Consider the following 27,109-nt stretch of genomic DNA (forward strand, 5'->3'; position numbering starts at 1 on the left):
ATTATACCTGGATCATTTAGTAGTTTAATAGTCTGGCGTCTAAGGTATCTTCTATAAATGTGGTGTTGGGTCGTATCACCTGAATTCAGCTACTTTAATAAAGAACTATACTTCCACAGAGAGGAAGGAAAAAGCAATGGGTCTAATCTTGACATCAGATAAAACAGCTCCCCCGAGCCCACCAACGCGGTATTACTGCCACCTAGTGGTAGCATATCCTCATCACCGAGGTCCTGCCTGTGTAAGTGGAGGGGAAGAGGTGTGGGAAGCACAGCGGCAGGGCGAATCCACAAATTAAATACACCGGGGGTCGGGGGGTGGCGAGGGCAGCGCTAGAGTAAGGTTATATTTTCTATAATGTCCATCCTCATTGCTTCCAGGGCTATTTTAAGAAATATTTATTTTGATGGGGTTTCAAAGTAAGTCGTATGAGGACCTGTAAGCCACAGTTTTTACTCCCGCGGAGTTTGTTTTACGCAGGCTTTAAATAGACAAACAACATGTATCTGAGGTTCTAATTTTCTATTAATTTAATGCTGCCTGGAAAACATTTTGTGATTTAAAAGAAAACACTAAAGTTAGCTGTATTACTGGACTCAGTAAGGAAAGAATTGGGCTCAGTCAGAAGTGCCAGTTCCCCTATAACCAGGGGTGAAATCTCAGGCAAGTATCTTAGTAGTTTCCAACCCCACGTGCCCAACCTGTTAAATAGGGGAACGGAAGCCGTTTCCCTCTAAGATGCTCTCCATGAAAAGCTCTAAGACCCCTCTTATTCATTTCTAAAGTCCTACCGCCAGTAGACCAAACATTCCGACATTTTGGCTGAGATGCTCAATTCGCGCACATTATCATGAACGATTTCAAGTTTTACCCATTTTCAAAAGCTGAATCTACCCTGGCGCTTCCTGGAAGTTAAGAATCTGGGAGATATCTCCGCTGGCCAGTTGGTCAAGTAATCTTTGTTGTTTGCCATTAGCTCCCATTAGTTAACACAGCAATCTTTTCAGATGAAGTGTGGCCAAGGAGACAAAAAGTATTTGGATCAGGCCCACAGGATCCAAAAGTAACCTTATTTAATTTCATTTGGTTGAGTTAGCAGCTACTTTTGCAGACTTAAATGCAAAAGCTGGTGTGTTTGAAGTTTCATTTTTGTCCAGACTTTCATTACTCAGAAATCAGTGCTGACACAATTAAGCATGACCTTTCCATGCAGATGGTGCCTTGCTTCACCAGCGCAAACAGCATCTGCCACACTCACCCGCAAGTGCACATGTTTGCATATTTTTAAGACACTGCATCTAAAAATGGCAAAGTAAGTGCTGAAGTAAAGGCTTTGCAGAAGGGAGCATAATATTACTTAATCTGTTTGCATTACCTGTTAAGAAAGCCAGAGTGAAGTTCTAGGAAATTAGGAGACATGCAAAACACAGCACTCTTCTTAAACCACACATGTGTTCTCTTAACATTATTGGAATAACATATAAACACTGCTGTATCTGAAGGCATGTTGATTGGCTGTGATAAGAGGTGTTTGGTTAAAGATAAATCATCCCCAGCTTCAGCAAGAAAGCCTAATATGTATTATGTATGTGTGCAAGATAGCTTCAGCAACCCTGGGTATTTGTTTCAAAATGATACATTATTTCAAAGTTAAAAGGGAACTTAAAAGTGACTTAGAATAACTTTCCTTCTTATATAAGAATCTTTTTTACCAGTGACATACAAAGGTGAGGGGGTGCATGGGAGCACTTCAATCCCTGGTACAGTCAATAAGAATAAACAAGCAGGCTGTGCGTTGTGGCTCACACCTCTAAACCTAACACTTTGGGAGCCTGAGGCGGGAGGATTGCTTCAGCCCAGGAATTCAAGACCAGCCTGGGAAAAATGGCAAAACCGTGTCTCTACCAAAAAATACAAAAATAAGCCTGGTGTAGTAGCATATGCTTGTAGTCCCAGCTATTCAGGAGACTGAGGTGGGAGGATGGCTTGAGCTGGGGAGGCAGATGTTGCAGTGAGCTGAGATCATGCCACTGCACTCCAGTCTGGGTGACAGAGCCAGACCCTGTCTCAAAAAAAAAAAAAAAAAAAAAGAAAAAAAAAAAAAAAAAAGAAAGAAAGAAAGAAAAAAGGAATAAAGAAACAATGATAAAACCAATGAGAAGTCATTCTGCTCTTTATTATCACCAGAAACTAGCAATTCTAACCAATGTCAGTGATAGAATATACATTCCAGCAGAGACAAACCATTCCTCACTAGAGGCAAACCATTCCTCACTACCATAAACTGAACATTTGTGTCCCACAGTATTCCTATGTAAAAGCCTAATCCCCAATGTGATGGTATTTGGAGGTGGAGCCTTTGGGAGGTGATTAAGTCATAGGGTCATAATTCTCATTAACAGGATTCGTGTCTTATAAAAGTGGTCCCAGAGAACTTCTCAGCTCCTCCCACCATGTGAAGACACAGCAAGAAGACAGCCAGCATCTATGAACAATGAATCAGGCATTATGAGACCCCACATCTGCTGGTGCCTTGATCTTGGACTTCCTAGACTCCAGAAATGTGAGAAATAAATTTCTCTTGTGTGTAAGCTACTGTGGGATGGGGTGGGGAGAGTACCCAGGACCCCTAGTGATTAAGGTGGGGAGAGTGACCCAGGACCTCTAGCGATGAAGGTGGGGAGAGTGACCTAGGACCCCTAGAAATGGGGTGAGGGAAGAGTGACCCAGGACCCCTAGGGATGGGGTGGGGAGAGTGACCCAGGACCCGTAGGGATGGGGTGGGGAGAGTGACCCACATTATTCACAGTCATGTGAATAAGAAATTCACTTCTGTGTTGAAGTGTTAAATTTTGAGTCTTTCTGAAGTAGCAATTTAGCATACCCTGATGAACACAGGAGAGAATGAGACAGAGTGAAAAGAACCTTGAGTGAAAATGTTATGTGCTAGTTATTCATCCACTGGCTTCAGCTCCACTTCTGACCTCCTCTCCTCCCCTGGTGTCATAGGGGACTGGAAGCCAACAAACTACATTTCACTAATTCCCTTGCCAGCTGTCTTCCAGAAAGAATTTCCTAACAGGAAGACTAGAGAAGGGTAGAAATCCTTTTTTTTCTTTTTTTCTTCCTTAGGCAGTGCTTTCGGCAGCATGAGCAGCCCTCAGCAATGGTGGGCAGCTGCATGTTCCAGAAGTCTCAGTGCCAGTTTCCAGCTGCATCAACAGAGTTGTGTCCTTCTGGTCCCACAGACCAGCAGTGGCAGCTAAATGTCTACAGTGGCTTCTGTTTTCTTAACTGGAGAGTGACTTATGCACATAAATTCTCTTCCTGGTGCTGCTAATTTCTTGTCTATTAAAAAATAACAAGAATAGTGATATCTGCTCTGTCTCAATAACCTAATGTTCATGATATACAAATGAAAATGATTATGAACACTCATAATCTAAAGAAACATATTTTTATGGATCCTGGTTAAGTTTGCTGTTATTGGTCACGTCTTTCTCTTTCTAGACCTTCAGGAGCCCATTGAATGTTTCTAAATTGTGATCCAGTCAAATCTGTTAGTTATTTTTTCATTTGAAAAGATGAATATAGCTAGCACCAACAGGGGGAGCTGTTCTTTTATAACCACAGAGAGTGGCTGTATTTCTTGTTTGAGGGCAAAGCTTTAATTGTTTCAACACCGGCTGCTGGGAAATGTCACCAGTGAACCAATTAGACTGACTTCCTGTAACCATGTAGAACTGATTATCCAAGTCAGGCCGGCGATGGGCTTGGGCACAGGGTGTGTGGTAGACACAAATGAAGAGTGACCTCAATGTCCCATTAATGTTACTTGACTTGTGCTCACTTGACCTCAGGTTGCTTGTAAAAAAAGGTAGGGTCTTAGCCCTTTCTCCCTGAAATCCTCCCCAGTGATTTCTGGGAAAGGCTGGCTTTTTATTTCACCTTAGCTCTCTCGTTAGGTAGGTGACTTTGCATAGTTACCTTCAGTGGATTTACTGTATTATGGTTTTTAGGATGCTCTTAAAGTGAGAAAAAAAAATGTGCTTGAAGTAGACCAGGTAGCCCTTTTGATACTTTCAGTTAGATAATTATTTATTGTGGGGGCTGTACTGCACACTAGGATATTCAGCATCACTGAACACTAGATGTCAGTAGGCTCCCCAGGTTGTGACAACTACTAATGAAAACCACCTCAAATATGAGGATGCAATTGAGAACCACCATTTTAGGGACTATGGATACTATATCAGTGAAGGTTGTCTAGAGAAACACAACCAATAGTATGTATATATGTGGAGTGTGAGTGTGTATGTGAGTGTGTGTGAGAGAGAGAGAGGGAGTGTGTGTGTAAAATAAGGAATTGCCTCACATAATTATGGAGGCTGGCAAGTCCAAGATCTGCAGGGTGGGCTGACAGAGTGGAGAACTAGTTCAAGTCCACAGGCTGTCTACTATAGTATCAGGAAGAGTTGATGCTGCAGATGAAGACCAAATGCAGTCTACTGGAAAATTATGTTGCTCGTGGGAGGCTGGTCTTTTGGTTCTGTTCAAATTTTCAACTGGTTGGATGAGGTCCACCCACATTATAGAGAGCAATCTGCTTTACTCAGAGCCTACCATTTAAATATTAATTCACTCAAAAACACTCTTATAGAAACACCCTGAATAACATCTGACCTGTGGTCTGGCCAAGACGACACATAAAAGTAACCATCAAAGATATAAGGTGATCAAGACCCTGGAAGTCCCTGCCTCTGAGAGCTCACATTCTAGGCAGTGACCCAGATGATAGGCAAGCGTTTCAGTTATCTATCGCTGGCTGTATTAGTCCATTTTCATGCTGCTGATAAAGACATACCCGAGACTAGGCAATTTACAAAAGAAAGAGGTTTATTGGAATTACAGTTCCACATGACTGGGGGAGGCCTCACAATCATGGCAGAAGGCAAGAAGGAGCAAGTCATCTTACATGGATGGCAGCAGACAAAGAGAGAGCTTGTGCAGGGAAACTCCCATTTTTACAACCACCAGATCTCATAAGACCTATTCACTACCACGAGAACAGCAGGGGAAAGACCCACCCCATGATTCAGTCATTTCCCACTGGGTCCCTCCCACAACATGTGGGAATTATGGGAGCTACAAGATGAGATTTGAGTGGAGACACAGAGTCAAACCACATCACTGCCTAACAAACCATCCCAAACTTCATGGCATCAAATAGCAAACATCTTATTAAGTGCAAGTATTCTTTAGATCCAAAATTCAATCAGGGCATGGCTTGTCTCTCCTCTTTGATGTCTGGGATCTCAGCTGGCAATATGCAAACCACTAGGAAAGAGTGATTTGAATGGCTGGAGGCTGGAATCATCTGGAGGCTTCTTCAATCAAGTCTGGCACCTGGACTAGAATGATTCAGGCTGGGCTTATCTGGGACTGTTGACCGGAGCACACACATGAAGCATTCCACATGCTTCTAGGCATAACAGCTGTGTTCCTAAGGGGAACCCCTGAAAGTAACATCTGGAGAGTGAGCATTCCAACAGGCCGTGAGACCACGATAGAAACTGCAAGGCTTCTTCTGGCCTAGCCTCAGAAGTGACCCAGTGTCACTTCCACCACATTCTATCGGTCACAAGTGAATCACAGAGGCCAGGCCAGATTCAAAGCATGGGAGTTAGGTGCTGCCTCTTGACAGGGAGCAGCAAGGTCACATTGCAGAAGAACATGTGGGTTAGGACATGTATGTATCTATCTATCTATCCATCATCTATCTACTCTCCATCCATCAAGAGAATTTGCCACAAGTAAGCAAATATTCTACATAATTTCAGGTAGAGCTAAAAACAGAGGTGGTATTTAGAGTGTTATAGATACAAAGGATCTTCTGAGGTGATGAAAAGCGTTCTAAAATTATATTGCAATGATGGTTGCACGACTCTGCAAATTTACTCAAAATTATTGTACACCTAAGAAAAATGAACATTACGATATACAAATTATACCTCAATACACCTGTTAAATATACAACTAGCATGCCATAGGCACTGAAGGATAAGAACTGACATGATGCTGGCCTTGGTTCCAGAGCAAGATTTTTTTTTTTTTTTTTTTTTGAGACGGAGTCTCGCTCTGTCACCCAGGCTGGAGTGCAGTGGCGCGATCTCCGCTCACTGCAAGCTCCACCTTCTGAGTTCATGCCATTCTCCTGCCACAGCCTCCGGAGTAGCTGGGACTACAGGCACCCACCACCACGCCTGGCTAATTTTTGGTATTTTTAGTGGAGATGGGGTTTCACCGTGTTAGCCAGGATGGTCTCGATCTCCTGACCTCGTGATCCGCCCACCTCGGCCTCCCAAAGTGCTGGGATTACAGGCGTGAGCCACCATGCCCAGCCCAGAACAAGACTCTAAATGCCCCTCTCAGTTACATAACAATAGATGTCCTGGGAGGGATGGGGTGGCCAAGATGACTGAGGGACATTCAGGGCCTCAGGACTTCTACAATCACCACATGACAGCGACTATTTATGAATTGGTGTGAAAGGATTTTCTACCAATATTAAGAGCTTTGAAAAGCAATAAGGCAGGGTAAGGAAATAGAAGTGATAGGCTTGAGGCAGGCAGAAAAGTATTTTAGACACAGTAGATAAGGAAGTTCTTTCTGAGAAGGTGACCTTAGAACAAAACCCCTAAGTGAAGTGAGAGAGCCACAGTGAGATCTGGAGGAAGCGAGACCCAGGAAGAGCGAAAAGCAATGGTATAGCCCTGAGCCAAAAGGGAGCCACATTCAGGAGGAGAAGGAGGAGGGGAGCTTTGATTGAAGACAGTGAGGAGAACGTTAAACATCTATTTGTTTTATCATGAAGACAGTTGTATCACCATTTAAATGAAAGAGTAGCTGGAATATTGGTAGAAACTGAGACAAAATCCACAGAAGCCATGAGCCTGAACCATTTCCGTGGGTCTTGTGCACTTTGATCTACTTTAGACATACAGTGGATGGCGGACACGTATTGCCGTCGGGAAGTCCTGAGAGAATGGAGCTTTTTCTTTGTGACACACTACAAGGAGATTCCTAGGACACTTGGGTGCAGGACAAGGATTCCCCTGTACCCCAGGGGACTCTGTTTTCCATCTTTCCTGAAGTGGATTTTATGAACTACACAGCAGTGCTACTTCTGGAAAACCTTATCACACTTGAAGTGATATCAAGGGATTAAACCAAGTGACTGAACTGACAAATAGAGAAAATACTTCACATTAGAAAATGAAGGGTGAGAATGGAGTTCAGGACTGAGTGTTGAAAGTGAAAGGTAGGAAAACAATAGAGAAGAGAAATAAAGAAGAAGAAAAGAGGAAGATTGGGAAGATTTCTGCTTGGTTTGTCTCTGGCAGATGTCTTAAGTGTGGTTGGGAAGATTTCTGATGGTTTCTTTCTGGCAGATGTTTTTGGAGCGCCTGGAGATGGTGCCTTCTAGTTCTGCTGTCCACACTCCCGCCAAAGCTTTCTCTGGCTGCTCCCAGCCATTGTCTGAGCATGATGGGGCTACTAGATCTGGCTCTTTCTGCCCAATGCAAATGCTTGCTCTAGGCCAAATCCTTGCTCTGGGGCTCCCCATGGGCCTGACTGAAGTTTTCTTAGAAATGCAGTCCAACGTTCTATCTACCCAGTTCCTCCCTTCTCTCTCTCCCTTCACAGATGTCAGCTTATCCTGAATTGAATAATTGACCCCTAAAATTCTTATCTACCTGGAACCTTAGAATGTGACCCTATTTGGAAATAGAGTCTTTGCAGATGGAATTAATTAAGATGAGTTCATAATGGGTTAGGGAGGGTCCTAAATCCAATGACTGATGTCTTTATAAGAAGTCCAGGTGAAGATGTGGAGAGGAGAAGGTGCTGTGAAAATGGAGGCAGAGGTCAAAGTATTGTGTCTACCAGCCAAGGAATGCCAAGGATTCCCGGTGACCACAAGAATCTGGGAGAGGGGCCTGGAACAGATTCTCCCTCAGAGTCTCCAAAGAAGCCCATCCTACCAACACCTTGGTTTAGGACTTCTGACTCCAGAACTGGGAGGCAATACATTTCTATTGTTTTTAGCCATCCAGTGTGTGGTCCCCTGTTGAGGCAGGCCTAGGACACTAACACACAGCTCTACATTGTGGTCTGAGACTCACCCTGTCTGCTCTTCTCCTTTTCACCTCTGTCCTTCATAGGACACATCCACCCAATAAATTCCCTGTACTTTTCATTCCCTGTTGGTGCCTACTTTCCAGAAAGCCTATACTGCCACACACCCCAAAATTAAAAAAAAAAAATCCCAGTTTTAGGCTTTCAATCAAAAGCTTCAGAAAGAGACTCTACCACTGAGTCAACAAGAATCATTGAGCTGCTCGTCCTCGCCGTGTACTGTGCTGAGTGAAACAGGTATAAAGATGAACAAGACAGAAAATCTGCCGTTAAGTGCTCTCTCAGTCCAATTCGATGAGAGTTTTGTCTTGAGGGACACATAACAAAACAAAATAAAATAATCTCAATACAGTGGCAAAAATGTTGTAATCGAGACATGAAGTACTTTAAGGCAGTGCAGGTGCTTAGCAACACAGACAGTCACCTGACCCCGTATACAGAGGGGGTAGCCAGGAAACACCTCTCAAAAAGAGAGAATATTTATGCTGAGACTGGAAAATGCAAAGGAGTTGGCTGGACAGAACATAGAATAGAAAAGCATTCTAGACAGACAAAGAGTGTGGACAAAAGCATATGTATTCTTTTGGAGACTAAAATTAAGTTGATCTTAAGTCTCATCCACTTTGGGGAAAAGAGAAAGGAGATAACATGGTCAGATAGCTTCTCAGAAGTGGTCTTAGAATTGTGCTGGAGTTGAGGATACAATGTGGAGTTGGGGACATATTTCCTAAACCTCCTCCAACCCCTGACCCCTTACCCAGTTAGACTCACTTCTTGTTTTGCATGGGATTTTCAAGACTCTGTATGCAGTTGGGTTTTAGACATAACAGACATGACTGAGGGTCTAAGGCATCCAGCAGAACTCTGCTTAAAATCACCACTGAGAGGAAACCTCCAATACCCGTGTGGAAAAAATTCAGGGCTGTGAACCAGCACCACTGAAAAGAGATTGTTGAAATAATAAGTGAATTACGTGGTTTTTAAAAACATACCTTGTACTTGCTTGGAAGCAAAAGTTGAGGTCCCTTTAATAAACATACTGGATGTAGTGGTTCACACCTGTAATCTCAATATTTAGAGAGGCCTAAATGGGAGGATTGCTTGAACCCAGGAGTTTGAGACCAGCCTGGGCATCTCTAAAAAATAAATAAATAAACAAATATTTAAGAATTATATCATTTGAATAATGTAAAACATATATTACCAAATATTTTTACGAAGGTCCAGCATTTTGTTGAAACTATCTAGTAAGCCTCCTGCCGCTGTTACCACTGCAAAACTAAGTGTGCAGTTAGTGGAGCAGGCACGGTGGTAGGGATACCGGGAAAATTGAGTAAATGACAAAGTGGAACAATGACATCAAAGGAGAGGACAACAGATAGGACAGCAGCATGAGAAAGGGAGAAAGACTGGAAGATTCAGAGAGAAAAGAGAGACGATCTTAGAAAATTCTGCTACTTGAGCTTCCAAAAAAGTTAAGAAAAAGAATAACCAGAATTTGCTAAAAATGGGAATGAAATAGATACTAAAACACCAAATAGAGGGCTCTAGAAAGGGAACAGGAACTCTAGTGCACAGGCTGTTCCCCTGTCGCTGCTGTGTGCATATTCAGTATCTCCCTGGCCTGCACTGGCCTCTCTGTTTGAGTGGGCCCTGTCCTCCTCTGTGAACAAACTGTAGCCAAAAGAATTGTAAGTGCTCATTTAGTCAGTTACATATGTATTATCAGAGCTTAGTCTTCAGCAGACTGCTTCTAGACACTCGGGAATTTCTCACTGGCAACCAGCGTTACCCAGGGTCTCACAGTGGTAATAGGGAGGAACATGAAGGATAGAACCGTGTGAGGTGAACAGCAGCCTCTTGCAATCATCTAGTCCTTTAGGAACAGCTCTGCTGTGCTGCTAGTCCTCAGGCCACACTGTGAGAACAAGTTACAGAGCACCCTGGTGAGTGCTGAGTGAGTCAGGGAGTAGAGATAAGAAGAAATAGAGAGAAAGCGAGAGGGAGAGAGGGACCTGTAGGTACATAGAAAAGGCAGGAAGCAACGTATGTCCTTGACTCATTTGATACTGCACTTTGTCCTACTTCCCAAGGATTCAGTCACCGCCATTTACCTTTAGCATTGCAGGCAGATAGAATCCCCCTCTACATATGAATCTGGGCACAAAGCCATGCAGGTGTGAGTAAGCCCATGAAGGAAGTGGCACTCAAAGACTCCAGGAGTTCAGGCCAGGCACAGTGGCTCATGCCTGTAAGCCCAGCACTTTGGGAGGGTGAGATGGGTGGATCACCTGAGGGTGAAACCCCATCTCTACAAAAATACAAAAATTAGCTGAGCATGATGGTGGGTACCTGTAATCCCAGCTACTTGGGAGACTGAGACAGGAGAATCACCTGAACCCCGGGAGACGGAGGTTATAGTGATCTCAGATCACGCCATTGCACTCCAGACTGGGTGACAGAGTGAGACTCTGTCTCAAAAGAAAAAAAAAGAAAAAGAAGAAAAAAAAGACTGCAGGAGTTCTAATATGCCCCATTAGGTAGGCACCAGAATGGCCCCTTGTAACTTTTTCCTACCTTCTTCTCTCCTAATTCTTCTTCCGTGGAGGAAACAATAATTATCTCTGAATCATCCCTATTCAGAGAATCGAGGATATATTAGAAGATCTGGGTAAACAAGCACAAATATTACAAAAGTACTAAAACAGCAAACTTCAGGGTTGAACTTGTGGTTTGCTTCTGTTTTTTCTACCCACTCTAAAGGTGTTCCTGATATAGAAGCTTCCTCAGTGTTCCCTGTGTTGGTGTGTAAGACAGAAAGAAGATTGGTAAAAGAGTGCACTCATCGTCCCCTACAAACCAGAGGCTGATCGCATTAGGGAGAAGCTAGGGTTTGGCCTCACACAAGCAGTTTGCACTGTTGTCCAATCCCAGGTGGGGTGACCGCCTCTTCATTTCCTTTGATAGCAACTGTCTGTTGCATGATGCAGTGTGGGTGTCCTCAGAGGTAACTACCTAAGTTTGCATACTTCCTCACTGACAGAACACTCCTGCCAGTGCCTCCAGGCCAGGGTGGTGGTATTGGTGGGAGGAGTAAGTAACCAAGTTTCACTTCCTTGCCTTGGAGACTCAGAGCCACAGCGGGCTGCTGTCTCACAGAGGGAGAGGGTGGCAGGAGCAGCCGAGTTGTCTCTCTCTGCCTCTGTGAAGGGCGCGAATGGGCAGAGCAGAACTTCTAGAAGGGAAGATGAGCACCCAGGATCCCTCAGATCTGTGGAGCAGATCCGATGGAGAAGCTGAGCTGCTGCAGGACTTGGGGTAAGGGAGCAGATCTCCTTTCAAAGTGCCTAGTGGGTGGACATTGACTCCGCACTCCCACCTTCATGCTTTGGTTAATGACTATCTTCAGCGCCTTGTTGCCCTCTGCCACCTCAACTGTTTATTTTTTTCCACTTTATTCATTTGTATCTGTTAAGTATCTTCCTGTTTGGGGCTAATTCCATTGCAAAAGCCTGCATTATTTTTCTAGATGTGAAAACAAGTAGGTTGAGAAAATAGAGACAAAAATCAAATGCTGGACATTCTTTGAGAAGAGGGACAGAATTGGGATATAGAGGTGACATTGCCTGACTTCCTTGATGTTGCTGTGGTTTGTGAATAAATGTGTTGTTCAAGAGTTTCCAGCACTGACCCAGGGACAGTAAAAGGACCGTGTTGCTGGTAAGATAAACAGAAAGCCTACCCTACTGTAAGGGAGAGGGACTTTTTCAAAAGACAGAGAATGAGGAAGTTTCTGCAGTAGTCTTGCTTGTATGTTTCTTTCTCCTGATACTGCATTTGGGAGTTTTATATTTTGTGTATGTCCAGAGGGCCAACTTTGAGCCTTTAAATACCAACAATCCACGAAGAGGATAAAATTTCTTCTTCAAACAGGTAAGCATAGGTAGGTGGAGTCATTGGAGCTCTGTCTTTGAGAAGTGACCCAGATGACAACTCATCCGGGTATTTAATAAAAGAAGCAAGTATTACACAAGAGAGGAATTGGGGATTTCCTAGAGAAACTGAACCTTCTGCCTAATGCGCTGGGAATATCCCAATGAGGGTGGCTTTGGCACCTGTGCATGAGGAGAGGTAAAACCTGTACCTTCTGCCTGAGTAAATAGCTCTAAATCTTCATAACAATCCAATGACATGGGAGCTGTTGTCATCTTCATCTTACAAAGGATGAAAACAAGCACCAAACAGGTTTGAATAACTTGCTTGCTAGTCACGCATCAATTACATAGCAAAGCTGGGCATCCAACCTGCCACGGGTTATGTCCTAAACCGAAGAAAAACCAAAATAGAATTGAAACCTCTCTGTGTTAAGGCTGCAGAGATTGTATCTTTTTATGTTGTATTACTGTAAAAGTTTATCAGTAATTCCTGTGTTTAGATCATAAAACTGAGGTCTCGGCATTGAACTCTACTTTCATTTGGCAAATCAGATAAAACAACTGGAATTTTCATTAAAGAAAACTCCCCTTATTAGGAAGCCAGAGCTCTAGAATCTCTCTATCGCTCTAGAATGAATCCCCAAACAGAAGAGGCAAAGGGCCCTTCTGGGAGCATCCAGCACAGTTTTCACCAAGTCCAAATGCTGAAGCTGACCTGTGGCCCGCAGTGCCTTATTGAACCATTAAGCTACAACGCTTTACATGTTCTGTTAACTGATTCCCAGCCCACTGTAATAGAAAACCCCAAAGGAGGAGACAGAAGAATTTATTCAATTCTGGTCGTTTAGTTAAACAAACAATCCTAGAACCCAGAGTCCGTGGTTGAGTACTGTGGGAACACGCTTAGATGACAAAGATGAATTAGATGCTGTCTCTGTGCCCCACCACGATGCCAATAGCAAGAAGCAACTACAGGTGAACCCCATGGGGGAAATAGGACTGTGGACTGTGTCTTTCTTCCATGTGCAAAGAATCGACATTGAATACAAAACCGAGTCACACCACTTCCCTACAAAAAAAGGATACATTCATGTCCAGATTTCCCTATTTCAGAAGGCCTGAACAATTATTAAACATGAGGATGATTTCTATAGCAATGGGCAACCTGCAGGTATCTGGGAAAACTGCTCTACAGTCCAGGTTCTTGACCTTGGCTGTGCTCTGGAACAACCCAAGGAGCTTTTTCTTTCTTTTTTTTTAAAAAAAAAACAAAACAAAAGAAACAAACAAAAAAAACCACTCCTGACACCCAAACCACAGACTTGACAAATGATTTCAGTATCTCTGAGGGTGGGCGTTTTCTTGTCAAACTCTCCAGGTAATTCCAAAGGGAGACCCTAGGTTGATGATCACTGCATAGAATACGTATCCACCAAATGCATTAGGTAAATGTCTTATTTTTCGTTTTAAGTCTGTTGGGTGTGTACTTGAATCTTAAAAGTACTAATAAATGTTGATATTTTGTTTATTGGCTTAGGGGCGTTTCGATTAGCAACTTTATTAAGGTGTATTTTACATATCATAAAATGTACCCGTTTCAAGTGTACAATTCAAGACTTTTGACTAACTTTACACAGTGATACAACTGTCACCATAAATCAGTTTTAGTACATTTCCGTTCTCCCAGAAAGAACTCTCAGATGTAGGGCTTCTTTAAGCATACTCAATAGTGTGCTGGAAAAACACCTGGGGTGAGTTGAGGGGTGGAGAAAGCCCTGATTTCAAGAATTTGCCTAATTCCCTGGTATAAATACTCCCACTATAGACAATTTCAAGCTGCCAACAAGTTAACATCATTGAATTGAATATTTAACAATCAACTTGTGCCAGTACTTGCCCCTGCAGCACCTCACTGATACACTTTTTATAGATAACAATTTGAGAAGTCTTGACAATGACTTGTTGCCTCTGCTAGAATACTGAACGTAACTCAAACATAATATTGACTTTTTCTTTGAATCTTTAACCACTGGTGAGATAGAATCTCTACCAAACCTTCTGATTAATTTAGTTTCCAAAACCTCCTTAAAAACAAAATGATTTAATGTAACTGATAGATAAAAGTTGGCTGGTTTTAATGACTTAATTTTTCAATTATTTTGAAGAGGTTATTTGAGTAGTTAGATAAATCCTTATGTTTGTATTTTTGATAGACATAAACAGATAAGTTAGTGGTTAAATTACAGAAATATCAGAAGTCTTTGTTCTTGGGCATCTGTTTTTTTCAGGCTCTGGAATATGTAAATCCTGTAAATTGAGCCCTGAACTGCAGCAAATCCGTCACTTGCCTTTCTAGGACATATACAACTTGCTCAGAGTACAGGTTTATTATTTTCTAAAATACCTAAATCAAGCAACACCATGCTTTTCCATGTCTCATTTACACAGTGTCAGCCTAAAAACGTTAATTTTCTTTCATCTAAAATACATTCATGTGTCCAGAAGCAAAGGAGAAATAAAACCATCTTAAATTGTTGCTCAGCTTCGCTTACACTTTGCAGGGGAGGGTACGGGCTTAGGGGGAAGAGGGGTGTGGGGAGGGCAAGAAGTGAGGGGCATGGAGAATCAGGGGGGAGGAGGGAGGTGGACCGTGAACCAGGAGATGGGTCAGGCTATTTGCTGCTTGCAAAATGAAGAGATGGCAAAATTAAACAAGTAACAAATACTGGAGATATCACCTAAGTAACAAACTGGTAAAGAATAACTGAAAATTCCAGCGATTCTTTGGCTTTAACAAAGGTTACTATACTATTTCTACATATAGCTCTATATAAGTATAAACACAAAAGAAATAACATAAAATGAAAATATTTTAGCATACTTTACAATTAAATATTCAAATGATCTAGTCAGTCGTAACTCCATGTGAGAAACATAATAAACATTCTCTTTTTTAGATATTTTCTCAAATTGGAAGTTGTATAAGAAAGTGCCAGTGTTTGGCTAGGTTGACCAGTGCCAAATAACTAGATTCTAAGCTCTGAATATTTAAATTAATTGACAGCTAATTCTTCACATATGAGAGAAGGTTAGAGTAGATCATGGAGCAGCAAACCTTTTTTTATAAAGGTCTGCGTAGTGAACGTTTTAGGCTTTGCAGGCCTTACAGTCTCTACCTCAACTACTCACATCTGCTGTTGTGCAAAAACTACAAGAGAACACAGAAACAAATGACCGTGATGGTGTTCAAACAAAACGTTATTTATATACTGAAATGTAAATTTCATGTAATTTTTATGAGTCACAAAGTATTCTTCTATTTCCCCCAAGCATTTCAAAATGCACAGCCATTCTTGGCTCCCGGTCCATACTAAAACAGGTATCTGGCAGGAATTGACCCTCAGCTGGTGATTTGCTGACCCAAGGAATAAATTATAACAAATAAAATGAGCCCCTATTATAAGGCAGGCATTTTGTAGACACTAGCTCTCATCTTCAAAAGGCACTGGTATTCCAGCTTTACATAGGAAGAGATTCAAGAGCAGAAAAATCAGGTTGCCTACAGTCTCGGAGAGTCTGTGTTTAAAACCCATGCTGACTTCACAAACCAGGTTGTTTCCCTGCTGTGATAGTCCTGATTTACTGACCACCTACTATGCACCAGCACCGTGCCATTCACATGCATAATGCCATTCACAAGAACACTTTCAATACGATATCACCATACTCATTTCATAGATGCAAAAGGTGACTTCAATAAGCTAAGTATACAATCCAGATCACAGACTTTGTAAGCAGTGGAGCTGAGAGACACATCTAGGGACTTACCCCAGAGCTTTCCACTGCGTGGTGCTGCTTTGTAGAGCCCACTGGTCAAAGGTATATATTCTAATCATGACAATTCGTAATTATTGGATGCTTGCCATGTGCCAGCACTAGTTTAAGCCCTTTGCCCAGATGAACTTGTTTAATTCACACATTGCTGTGAGGTGGGTATTATTACTAATGTCATCCCCATTTACAGATAAGAAAAGTAAAGAACTGAGTTTTAATCACATGCACAAGTTTCCATTCTAATATACCTTCAAATCCAAGCGTTTTGCTCCAGAGCCTTCATGCTTGATGTAAACTAATGTAACCATTAATGTAAACTGGTTTTCATCAAATTTCTCTCATCTTATTATACAAGTACATGTTCGTAGTGCTTATTATAAACTGAGAGAAGCAAAGAAAGTTCTGTGACTATAACAAAGTTTACTGTAAAAGACATTCTTTCTATTCCTCACATAATATACATACACATGTACACAAAGCCAGGCCAGCATCCTAGTTAATCAGATGTTATTGAATTTTGTGTAGATTTCATTTTCAGGACTAGAAAAATTTATTCAGCTAAGAAACGTACAGTAAAATCAAAATTTCAGTGGAACCTGTTTACAGAGGTGTGACACCAACTACAGCAATACAGCTTGTTCCTCTTCTGTGCACAACTTTGTAATCTTGGATTCTAAAAACGGAAGGTGGTTCTTCTGTGGTTGTATAATTAGTACGTAACTAGTGTACAGTTCCATCTCTTCTTAACTCAAGTGAATTTCCTCTTCAGTTGTGGTGTTTTTCTGTTCCTCCGAAAGGTGACTTACTTCTACTTACAAGTGGAAATCTGTCCCACAGATTGTCCATGTTGGGTGGAGTAACTTTGTTTCATTCATTCACTCTTCTACTGGGTCATAGATCTATCTGTTGAATGATGACGCCAGGCAAGGCAGCATAGTGGAGACTACAATAAAGAAGGCATGGCTGTGCAGAGATGGAGGATTCATATGAGTGTGGAGTTAGAATGCAGTGTTGTGCAGGCTGAGGGCTGTGACAGTGTCTAGATAAAACAACCTCCTATGGAAGGCTATTTCTCCACAGTGGAAGTGGAGAAGATGGCCTTGGAGCTGATATTATTTTTGTCAGTTGAAGTTAGAAAATGTGACATTTTCTACAGAGAAAACGGTATGAGTAAAGGCATGATGGTAGCAAAATATGCAAGGATTCGGAATCGAAAAAGCTCACATGAACTCAAACCCGCCCAGTCCCCAGGACCCATCTGGTTTGTCAGCATTCAGGTGGTCTGGTTCTGGTCTCTACCTCCATCAGTCTCGTCCTATGAGAAGCTTCCACTTGACTTTTCTCTTGTAATTCTGCTTTCATGACCATACTCTTAGACATTTAGTTAAAGGCTGCATTAATTTCTGGCTCCTACCAACTCCCCTAGAGGATAAATTCCTATTCTGAGCCCACAGACTTCTGGTTTCTACTCCCTGATAGAGGCCTGCCTCTGCCAGGAGCACAGTGCCCACTGCTGGGCCTTATTGGTGTTCCTTGCTCACCACCTGCTTCTCTATGCTCATGCTGCCCCCGACCCTGACCACTAGCACCTGCCCCCATTATCTGTTGTTAGACCTTCTTTGTTTAAAAAATGTTTATAACTTTAAAAAGCATAAGAGTAATCACTTGTTTTGATAACAGTATGATGGTTATGTAAAACAATGTAACTTTTTAGAGATGCATGTTGAATTATTTAGGGTTAAAGTGTCAAGATATCTGTAATTTAAAACTGCTCATCAAAAGCCTGTAATCCCAGCACTTTGGGAGGCCGAGACGGGCGGATCACGAGGTCAGGAGATCGAGACCATCCTGGCTAACACGGTGAAACCCCGTCTCTACTAAAAAATACAAAAAACTAGCCGGGCGCGGTGGCGGGCGCCTGTAGTCCCAGCTACTCGGGAGGCTTAGGCAGGAGAATGGCGTGAACCCGGGAGGCGGAGCTTGCAGTGAGCTGAGATCCAGCCACTGCACTCCAGCCTGGGCGGCAGAGCGAGACTCCGTCTCAAAAAAAAAAAAAAAAAAAGACTCAAAATTAAATGTTGTATTAAAAATGTGGCAAAAGGTTAAAAATTCTTCTGCCTAAAATATGGGTATTATTTAAATGCAGTAACATTCATGCTATTTTTCTATTTTCCAGTATATCTGAAATTATTTATAATAAATAGTTGAAAATAATAGTTATATATTAATTATATTAATTATTAAAAATTAGAGAAATAAAGAGAAGCATCAAAATATAAAGAAAAGCACTAAAATGTCAGTCATGTACTACCACCTAAAATAACATTGTTCATCTCGATTCCAGTTTTTAAAAAATGTTTTACTGTACACACATGCACACATATACAGTGATTAAATTGCAATCATATAATATGTATAATTTTGCTTTTGTTTTTTGGTAGGATATTTTTCCATCATCTCCTTGATCTGTCTCCAAGTAGGCTCTTGTTGCCCTCTGAAAGCATGGATATTTGGGTTGATCTAGATTCCAGAGGGTCTAAAATAGATTTGGTTAGTGAACAATGTGGACGTACTGAAGGTTTGTAGGAATGTGGAAGTACATAGTCATCATGTTTTGGTTTTAGGTAGATTAATCTGGTAGTTCAGCATGATGGGTGGCAAGGGGCTAGAGCCAAGACAATGAGTTAGTGAGGAAATTTGCAGATTGGTGAGTAGGAAACTAGAGTGCCGACCTGGGAATAGTCAGGAAGGAACAAGGGTAGAATCCAGTCGTTCCATTGAGCTAAGCAAAATAAGCGATTCATGTCCAAACAAAACTAATTCTACTGCTTTTGTGTACATTTTCAAAATGGTATCAGAGAAATTTTGAAAACCTTAATGTCTCACAAATATAACTCATTGTTTGCTTTATCATTATAAATTTCTAAATTTTCCTGGATTTCATGTTACTGCTCCTAGAGTTCTGACTTATACAAGTTGATGGTATGTTTTGGGTTGATTCACCAGATAATCTTGAAACCATTTTGCAGATGTCGGTCCTGAGGTACTAAGAGGTTTGGCCACCTGCTTTAGGCTAGAGCACAGTAAACTCCTTTTAATGGTGAACTCCTTAGGAGCACGACAGTGGGTTATTCATCTTTGCCTTCTCCACCCAAGCATACCACTTGATAAAGAGCAGATGTTTAAATGTTTGTTTAATTGCCCCAAGTTGAGTCAAGGCCAAGACCAGAACTCAAGCCTCCTGACTTAAGCCAGTGAGCTTTCCATTGCACCAACGCTGATGATGTACTTGCATCCATCACTTTCAGACTCAGTCCTCTTATGTCTGGCGGTTTTTACTAATGGAATAAACTGACATTGGTTAGAGGTATTGCCTGAACCATGGAATAGAGAAGAGATAACTAATGAAACAAGAATCTGCCTGTATTTTTTACAGACCCCTACAAGCTCTTTCTTGTAGCTGAAGCTTCCAGAAAATGACCCTCTCTGTCTCCTATACTAGCCCACAATGGTAGGTTGTCAATGGCAACCACAGTTCGAAGACAATTGCCCTGAACCAGCACTTTATGAGGTATAAGTTACAAGAGTAACCATAGTAAGCCCAGAGTCAAGCTTGATTTTACTTGAAGGTGAGCCCTCTTAAGAGAACCTCTGATTTTAATTCCCTGCCTAGTCATTCTAGAACTTTTCAAGGTTTTTTCCAGTCCAAATAAAATGTAGGTCCCTGAGCCTCATTTACTGGGGAGCAGTGGTGCTCTTTTGGTCTTGCAGTCATTCCTGCACTGTGAAGGCTTCCCTGGGGACCGAACAGAAGGATCTCAGCACAATGAGATGCGGTTTTCACTCCTCCCCCAAGTTGTGGCTCTGTTCCTCAGGTCTGTCCATCTGACTTCCCTGGGTATGTTGGTCCATCTCTGAGTCAGGCTCTGTGGATTTTTCTTTATCTTTAAAGACACATCTTTGTCTTTCATTGTTTTCTCTGCCCCTGTCTGCTGGATCACTCTTTGGGTCTGTATGTGTGTTCCCTAAGTCTCTGTCCCCATGTGCTTCTGGCTATCTGTGTGAGCTGGCGGGTCTATCTTGATCTCTTGAGTTTTGTGTCTCTATCTTTCTATCTGTCTGTATGCAGCTCTTTGACTTTTTTGTCTCTGAGTCTTTGTGCCACTCTGTCTCTGAATCTCTGAGTCTCCATCTCTGTCTGTCTCTGTGTTTTCATCTTCCAGAGCTTCTTGCCTCATTCCTCAGACTTCTTCACAAACAGGTTCATCCTGATCCCAAACTACTACAGAATTCTCTCCTCCCTTTCAGTTTTGATTTCCATTAGCTGAGCCTTGACTCCCACCAAAAAACTTGGGACCTGCCTTTAACTCACAGATCAATGAGATATTTACATGCTCTGCCTCCATCATCACTCAGTTCTGTTTTCTAAAGGCTGGGGCAGCTGATCTCACCATTTAGCTCTGCTCTTAGCTCATGTGAACATGGGCATTTAGAAAAGTAATTTTGAAAGATACAGCCCTGCTGGTTCCATCACAGAAACCTCCCTATTGGAGAGATTCTGAAGAATCTCTTTGGCCTCCCCTGTATATAACACCAAACCTGTATGAGACCATGTAAGAACTTCCAAAATCCTTTATAAGGCCTCTGCTTGATTCTCTCTATTTGAACAGGTCCATTGCTATTATCAATGGAAAAATAAGCCCACACTTGTGAACATGTGACTTAACGGGCTTGTGTGAGCAACATCATCTTTCTTATATATGTCACGACCCAATTCGAATAGAAATTACAGCACTGGTAGCTCTTGAGTTACATAAGACACCGTAAACCCATGATTTCTAATGGCATAGAGGGCCAAATGCTTTACCTTCCACAAAATCAAAGTATCTAGCACCGACCCTATGAACAAATGAACATGAATGAAATCAGCAGCCAAGCAATCCCATGGAATAGTTCAAGTGGTAAGAACAGATTAACCCTTAGAGTGTGAATACCTAACAGATTCATCTTATGTTCTACCACCATTGTGTTCAGAAAGATTGTGAGGCTAAGTATAGGCTCAGGAAGAAAGACACATCAATTAGCTGTGCCATGTATCACCTTAGAGAAGGGGTGTGGCACATATGTTATGCATTTGTCATCTTTGGTCTAGATAGTTCAGAGGGGTGTCAGTGTCATATAAAAGTGAGAACAACTTTGAAATTGAAGAAATAAGAGAAAATTTTCTAAAGAAGAATGCTTTTGTTGGCTGTTCAACTCCAGGGCATTTTGGCTGCTTTCCCAGAATCAGGAATTTTTGTTCCCACTTTGGGTTGAAATGTATGTCCTCTTTATAACTCTGATGAAACAGAATTGAGGTTCTATTTCATGTATCTTTTCCAGGCAGGGAAAAATATATCAATAAATATGTGAATAATCTATAGACATGAGTTACTAAGAAATTTTGTCATCAAGAAATGTACTATCTAAATGGATGTGTGGCATATGTTTTAAAGTGCAAGATTGCTTTCTGTGTCCACCAGTTCTTTCAGAGTTATTTTTCATCACTCCCCAACAGGGACTCTGTGCTCCAGCTAGGCATTTGGTTGCCCGTACACACCAAGCACATGTCAACTCCGATGCTTTTGCTTATGTCATTTCTCCTCTCAGAATGCCTCTCACTGCCTAATGAAACCTATATTCATTCTTCAAACTGCAGTTAATCATCTTCCTGCTCCATGAAGTTTTCCCTGATCATTCCAGCCCACTGTGAGCTCCCGTTCCTATGCTATAATATCTACTGTCCACATCACTAAGATAGCAGCTATTTGGTGATTCTTCTACGTCAACCTGCAGATCCTTCTCTTTTCCATTCTGTTGGTACTGAAAAGTCACTTAGTACTTTGCTTTGCCCTTCTCTTCAGATGCCAAATTCTGTGAACTTGAACTGTTCACATAATTGAAGTGAATTAAAGTTTTCAGGCCCAAGAGTCCTTCCCATGCATGCTCCTCAAACTCTAAACTGCATAGCAATCACGTGAGACTTAGCAAATTGAGGGAGGGGCCTGAGGTTGTGTGTGGTCCAGGTTGGCTGCTCATGAGCATCTCTTTTCACTTGGCATTTCCCAGTAGTAAAAAGTTTCTTATTGCACTTGATTTTAAAACCATCACTCTCATAAGTGCAGATGAGGAAAATGACCTAATTGGAAGTTTTAATCATCAGTAAGTCCAGTGTGAATCAGCTGCATGATGCAATTGTGAAGAAACTAATGCGATCTCAGGCTGCTTTATGTGTGCCCAGCAGCCAGAATAAGGGAGCTCCTGTGCTGCTTTGTTTTGCAGGTTAGAGCTTAACGTTAAGGTAGGTTTTTTAAGTTTGAAAGGTTTTCAGAGGAGATGAGGTCTGTGGGTGATAAGGTCCCTGGATGATAAAGGAACTGAAAGCATGTCATAAAAGGAAAAGTTGAAGATGATGGAAAGAGAAGAATGTGCATTCTAAATGCTTTCAACTCTTTCTACATGTGTCATCTATGTAACTCCAAGGAGTAGCTCTGAAACCATCTGCTGAAAGCCATACAGCAAAAAAAAATGGCAATTCAATGTAGCCCAAGAGTTTTCTAACCATGAATCATGAACATATGGACTGAGCTTGCCTATACAAGTACTGAGTTCCCCATCATTAGCAATATGTAGGCAAAGATTGGATGAGTCCTAAGGAGTTTAGAAATTATTCAAACACTGCGGTTGTGCATTTCTGACAAGATCCCAAGTGATGCTGATGCTGTTGGTCCATACTTTGAGTAGCAAAGCTTTGCATTGTTGTTCAAACACCAGGTACAACCCGTTAGTAGGCTTAAAGTGAATTTAATGGGTCACATGAATATTTGTTCAAAATAAAGACAAAAGAAAATTTTCAAGTTAATAGCCTATAGAAAGATAGGTGTTATGTCCTGTAACTTTTTGTTTTGTGTGTGTGTGTTTGTGACATATGTATGTTTATATATACACAGAGTGATATAAAATGTATTTTATACTGTGAGTCAATTCAAAAAATTTAAAAGCCTCTCCTTTAAAGAACAGAACAAATGAGGTATAAAGTTAGATTAGTAAATTAAAACAATAAAACCCAATGGGATAAGAAACTATGAAAGTTCCACTATTCCGGAGCAATTTTCCAGAAGATTCTAGCTCAAAGAGGCCCCAGAATGAAAGGAAAGGAAGCTGAACTGAGGACTAGCTTTCTGGATCCAGCCTGTCTGCATTTTCTGTGGCTGAGTTTATTTTCTATATCTTACTAAAAGGCAGCTATGAAAATTCTTTAGTGGGTGGGTGTTTCCTAGTTTTTTATTGTATCATGGAAAGGATAATATCACTGTTTCCTTCAAGTTGAATTGCTGGTTTTCATAATCTTATAAACCCAGTACAAATATTCCTTTGGAGCTTGATTAGTCTTTTCTCTGTTGACTCTATCAGCCCTAGACATAATTATGGCAATGTGTGGGCCTTGGGGAAAATGGAGACTATAACATTCTTTCTAATAGGAGTTTCTTGCTCTTTTTTGCTTCTTCAGGGAAAATGAGACTAGAAGAATTTTTTTTTTTTTTTAGTTTCAAAAAATGAACCTATTCCCAACTTCATAACAGTGTGTTCCTACCACTTTGCACAATGTCTAGCATATTCATAATACATTGTTTAATTTAGCAAATCTAGCTCATTTTTTTTTCTGTAAAAGTTAAAGAATTGCATAAAAAGTTTATAAAAGAAGAAAATTGTTCCCATACATGAAAATAAGAAGGTTTTCTGGCCAGCCACAGTGACTCACACTTGTAATCCCAACACTTTGGGAGGCTGAGGTTGGCGGGTCACCTGAGGTCAGCAGTTTGAGACCAGCCTGGCCAATATGGTGAAACCCTGTCTCTACTGAAAATACAAAAATTAGCCAGGTGTGGTGATGCACACCTGTAGTCCCACCTACTCAGAAGGCTGAGGCAGGAGAATTGCTTGAACCTGGGAGGTGGAGGTTGCAGTGAGCCGAGATGGCACCATTGCACTCCAGCCTGGGTGACAAGAGCGAAACTCCATCTCGAAAAAAAAAGGAAAGTTTTTTTCCTACGCATTCTTACTAGTCACCTTGATGGATGAGAAAACTCAGGTTGCTGCTTGCCAGGGGGTCACATAGTGAATAAGTTAAAAATTGTTGGAGCAGATGGACTACCTGAGGGAACGACCAGAGACAAAGGCATGGCCTCTCCTCACCAACAACTATAAAAACTTCATTACCAATCACATTGAGAAGCTGAAAATAGTTTTTCTATACTATCGAGAATTTTTTTAAAGTGTTCTAGATGAAAGACTTAATTATCATTCCATTCCCTCTATAGGAAATTATATTATTAAATTATTACATGAAGAGACAATCAAAGACCAGACAGCAAAACTATAGAGAAAAAAATTATAAGGTTTGATTCAACAGTTAATTAATAAAAATAAGTTATTTTCTCTGTGTTGTGATGTTTGTGATATTTTTCAGTTTTTAAAATTTGTAATCTGTGATTTCTCGTTTTAAATAAATATTCCTTTCTTTTTTGTAATTTTGTGTAATTTTTCTTAAAGAGACCTCTAGATTTTATAAGCTTCAAGACCATTCAAATCTGCCTCTTATCCCTAATAATTGGAATATTAAATTTTTTTTAATTGAATATAGTTCTGGACCAGCACAGTAGCTCACACTTGTAATCCCAGCACTTCGGGAGGCCAAGGCGGGCAGATGACCTGAGGTGAGGAGTTCAAGACCAGCCTGGCCAACATGGTGAAACCCCATTTCTACTAAAAATACAAAAATTACCCAGGCGTGGTGGCACATGCCTGTAGTCTCAGCTACTAGGGAAGCTGAGGCATGAGAATTGCTTGAACCCAGGAGGCAGAGGTTGCAGTAAGCCGAGATTGTACCACTGCACTCCAGCCTGGGCGACAGAGCAAGACTCCATCTAGGGAAAAAAAAAAAAAAAAAAAAAATCTAATATAGATCTAATTATAGAAACTTTAAGGTCCATGCAATTAGATTTTATGTAATGAGCTATTGAACATGCATATTAAGGTGGCTCTATAAACATCAAACAAGGAACTGTCAGTATCCCGTGCCACATATACAGCCTCAATGTCCTCCAGCCTCATCTCTCACCATGCCCAACTGTTGCCCTTCATCACTCACTTTGAATTCTCACATGACTGCATGATATTCTGATTCTCACATGACTGTCTGGCATTCTCTCACTTCTAGGCCTTTGCTGCTGCTATTCCCTCCCACGTTATATCTCCTTGAACAACTACTACTCCAAACCCCACCAGACTTCTAATGGGAAAAAGCCAAACTCTCTCTTCCTCTCTCTTTCTCTCTCTCTCTCAATCTTCACCTAAGTGCCTAGGCCAGTCCAAGTACTCAATAAGCAGTAGTTGAATAAATGAAGGAAAAAGACAAATTATTAACAAGGTTATCTCTGGAAGTTGGATTAAGGAAAAAATTAGCTATTTTCTTTTTTTCTAATTAAATTTGTAGTTACTCAATACAGAAATCTTTTTTTTTCATTAGAATAAGCTAAATTAGAAAAATCTGATCAAGCTAAAGTCCCCTTTGAACCAATTCTGGTTTCTTCTACAAAGAAAATCATACTTATGAATTTGGTATATATTTTTTTAAACTCTTATTTTATGTTTTTATATATCTTAATATGTAAGTGCATTTTTGTTGTTGATTTTTTATAGGGGAACGTGTTAAAACTAAGTGGTAGCATTTGGTGCCTGCAACTAGTTCTTCTAGCTTTACAATATATGTTGGGATCTATCAACTTTGGTGTGTGTGTATACATGCACATCTTCAGTGATTCTCAGTGGAAGGAGGGGGTTGTGATTGACATCATGAACAAGATAATTCTTGGTTCTTCAAGACTGTATCATTTGTAGGATGTTAAGCATCCCTGACACCCTCTCACAAAATAACAATAGCACCCCACCTCCCTGCCCTCATTATCTGGCAACCAAAAATATGCTCACGCCTTTTCAAACACTTCTGATTAACTTTTTACATAATCTCATCCTTTTAGCACTCAGCTTTATTTATAATCTCCATGTTGATGGACATTTAGGATGACTCTAGATTTTTTACTCTTACAAACAATTCTGCAGTGAACACCCTTGTTCATATTTTCTTCTACTCACGTGTGGGTGTTTCACTAGGTGGAAACTAGAAGAGGAATCACTGGTCATATGTGCAGGTTCAGTTACACCCTATGTGCTAAATTCCCCTCCAACTTAGACCCTTATCAACAATGGACAATAATAGCCATTGCCCAAATTCTCCAATACTTAATACTATCTAACCCTTTCATTATAACTGATCTGGTGGATAGAGAAAAATATCACATTATTGTTTCAATCTGCATTTCTCTGATTAACAGTGAGATTATTTATTTGAAACACATCTTTCCTCTTCTGAAAAACACATATACTTTCTCTTCTTTACATGTGTATATTTTGATTTTTACTATATATCCTTTATAATCAGAATAAAAGGTAATACACACTTAAAAAAAAAAAAAACAGGTTATCTTTCAAGACCTATACAGATGTTGGCTCATTCATGGAATCTGATTTTGATCCTTCTTCTCAGAACATCCCTTGGGTACTTTATTCTCTCTTGAATATCGTTTGCAATATGCTTGTCTTATCCTCCTGACTAGATTAATGGTTACTTGTCACCCAGTATGTGGCTTTTTCATTTTTGTTCCCTTTGACCTGCTTAGCACAATGCCTTGCATGGATTTGAAGCAATGATTGAAGGCAGAAAAGGTTGATTATGCGAAAACTACCAACTTAACTCTATTTTTAACTTTTATGGACACAGTCTTGAGTCATCCTTATCAAAACTGGACATATTTCTACAAAGGATACACAATGTCATTAGGATATATATTCACTCCCCTGGAAGAAATGATCATCAGAATGTTCCTGGAAAGGAACGCTTAACTCAATTAAAAGGGGAAGTTTAGGTTTTTATGGAAAAGCTATTTGGGGAATGAAGATCCTTATTGCACCGTTGACATCATGGAATGTAGGTGGCTGCCTGGAAAGCTCTATACTGGGCTTGTACAGGCCCTGGAGTCTGT

At 40.9% G+C, this 27,109-nt stretch overlaps 1 protein-coding gene across 2 annotated transcripts in view; it reads left to right on the forward strand.

Moving 5' to 3' along the window:
• The first annotated feature begins 11,323 nt into the window (after positions 1–11,323).
• The window catches only part of DAPP1 (dual adaptor of phosphotyrosine and 3-phosphoinositides), a 55,556-nt gene continuing 39,770 nt past the window's right edge, over positions 11,324–27,109 (forward strand). For both annotated transcript variants that reach the window (XM_011969359.1, XM_011969360.1), the window contains exon 1: positions 11,324–11,517. In XM_011969359.1, the coding sequence (XP_011824749.1) occupies positions 11,417–11,517 (101 nt within the window). In that variant the 5' untranslated portion in view covers positions 11,324–11,416. The remainder of the gene's footprint in view (positions 11,518–27,109) is intronic.

The sequence above is a fragment of the Mandrillus leucophaeus genome, unplaced genomic scaffold (assembly GCF_000951045.1).
Source record: "Mandrillus leucophaeus isolate KB7577 unplaced genomic scaffold, Mleu.le_1.0 Scaffold887, whole genome shotgun sequence".
Taxonomy (NCBI): Eukaryota; Metazoa; Chordata; class Mammalia; order Primates; family Cercopithecidae; genus Mandrillus; species Mandrillus leucophaeus.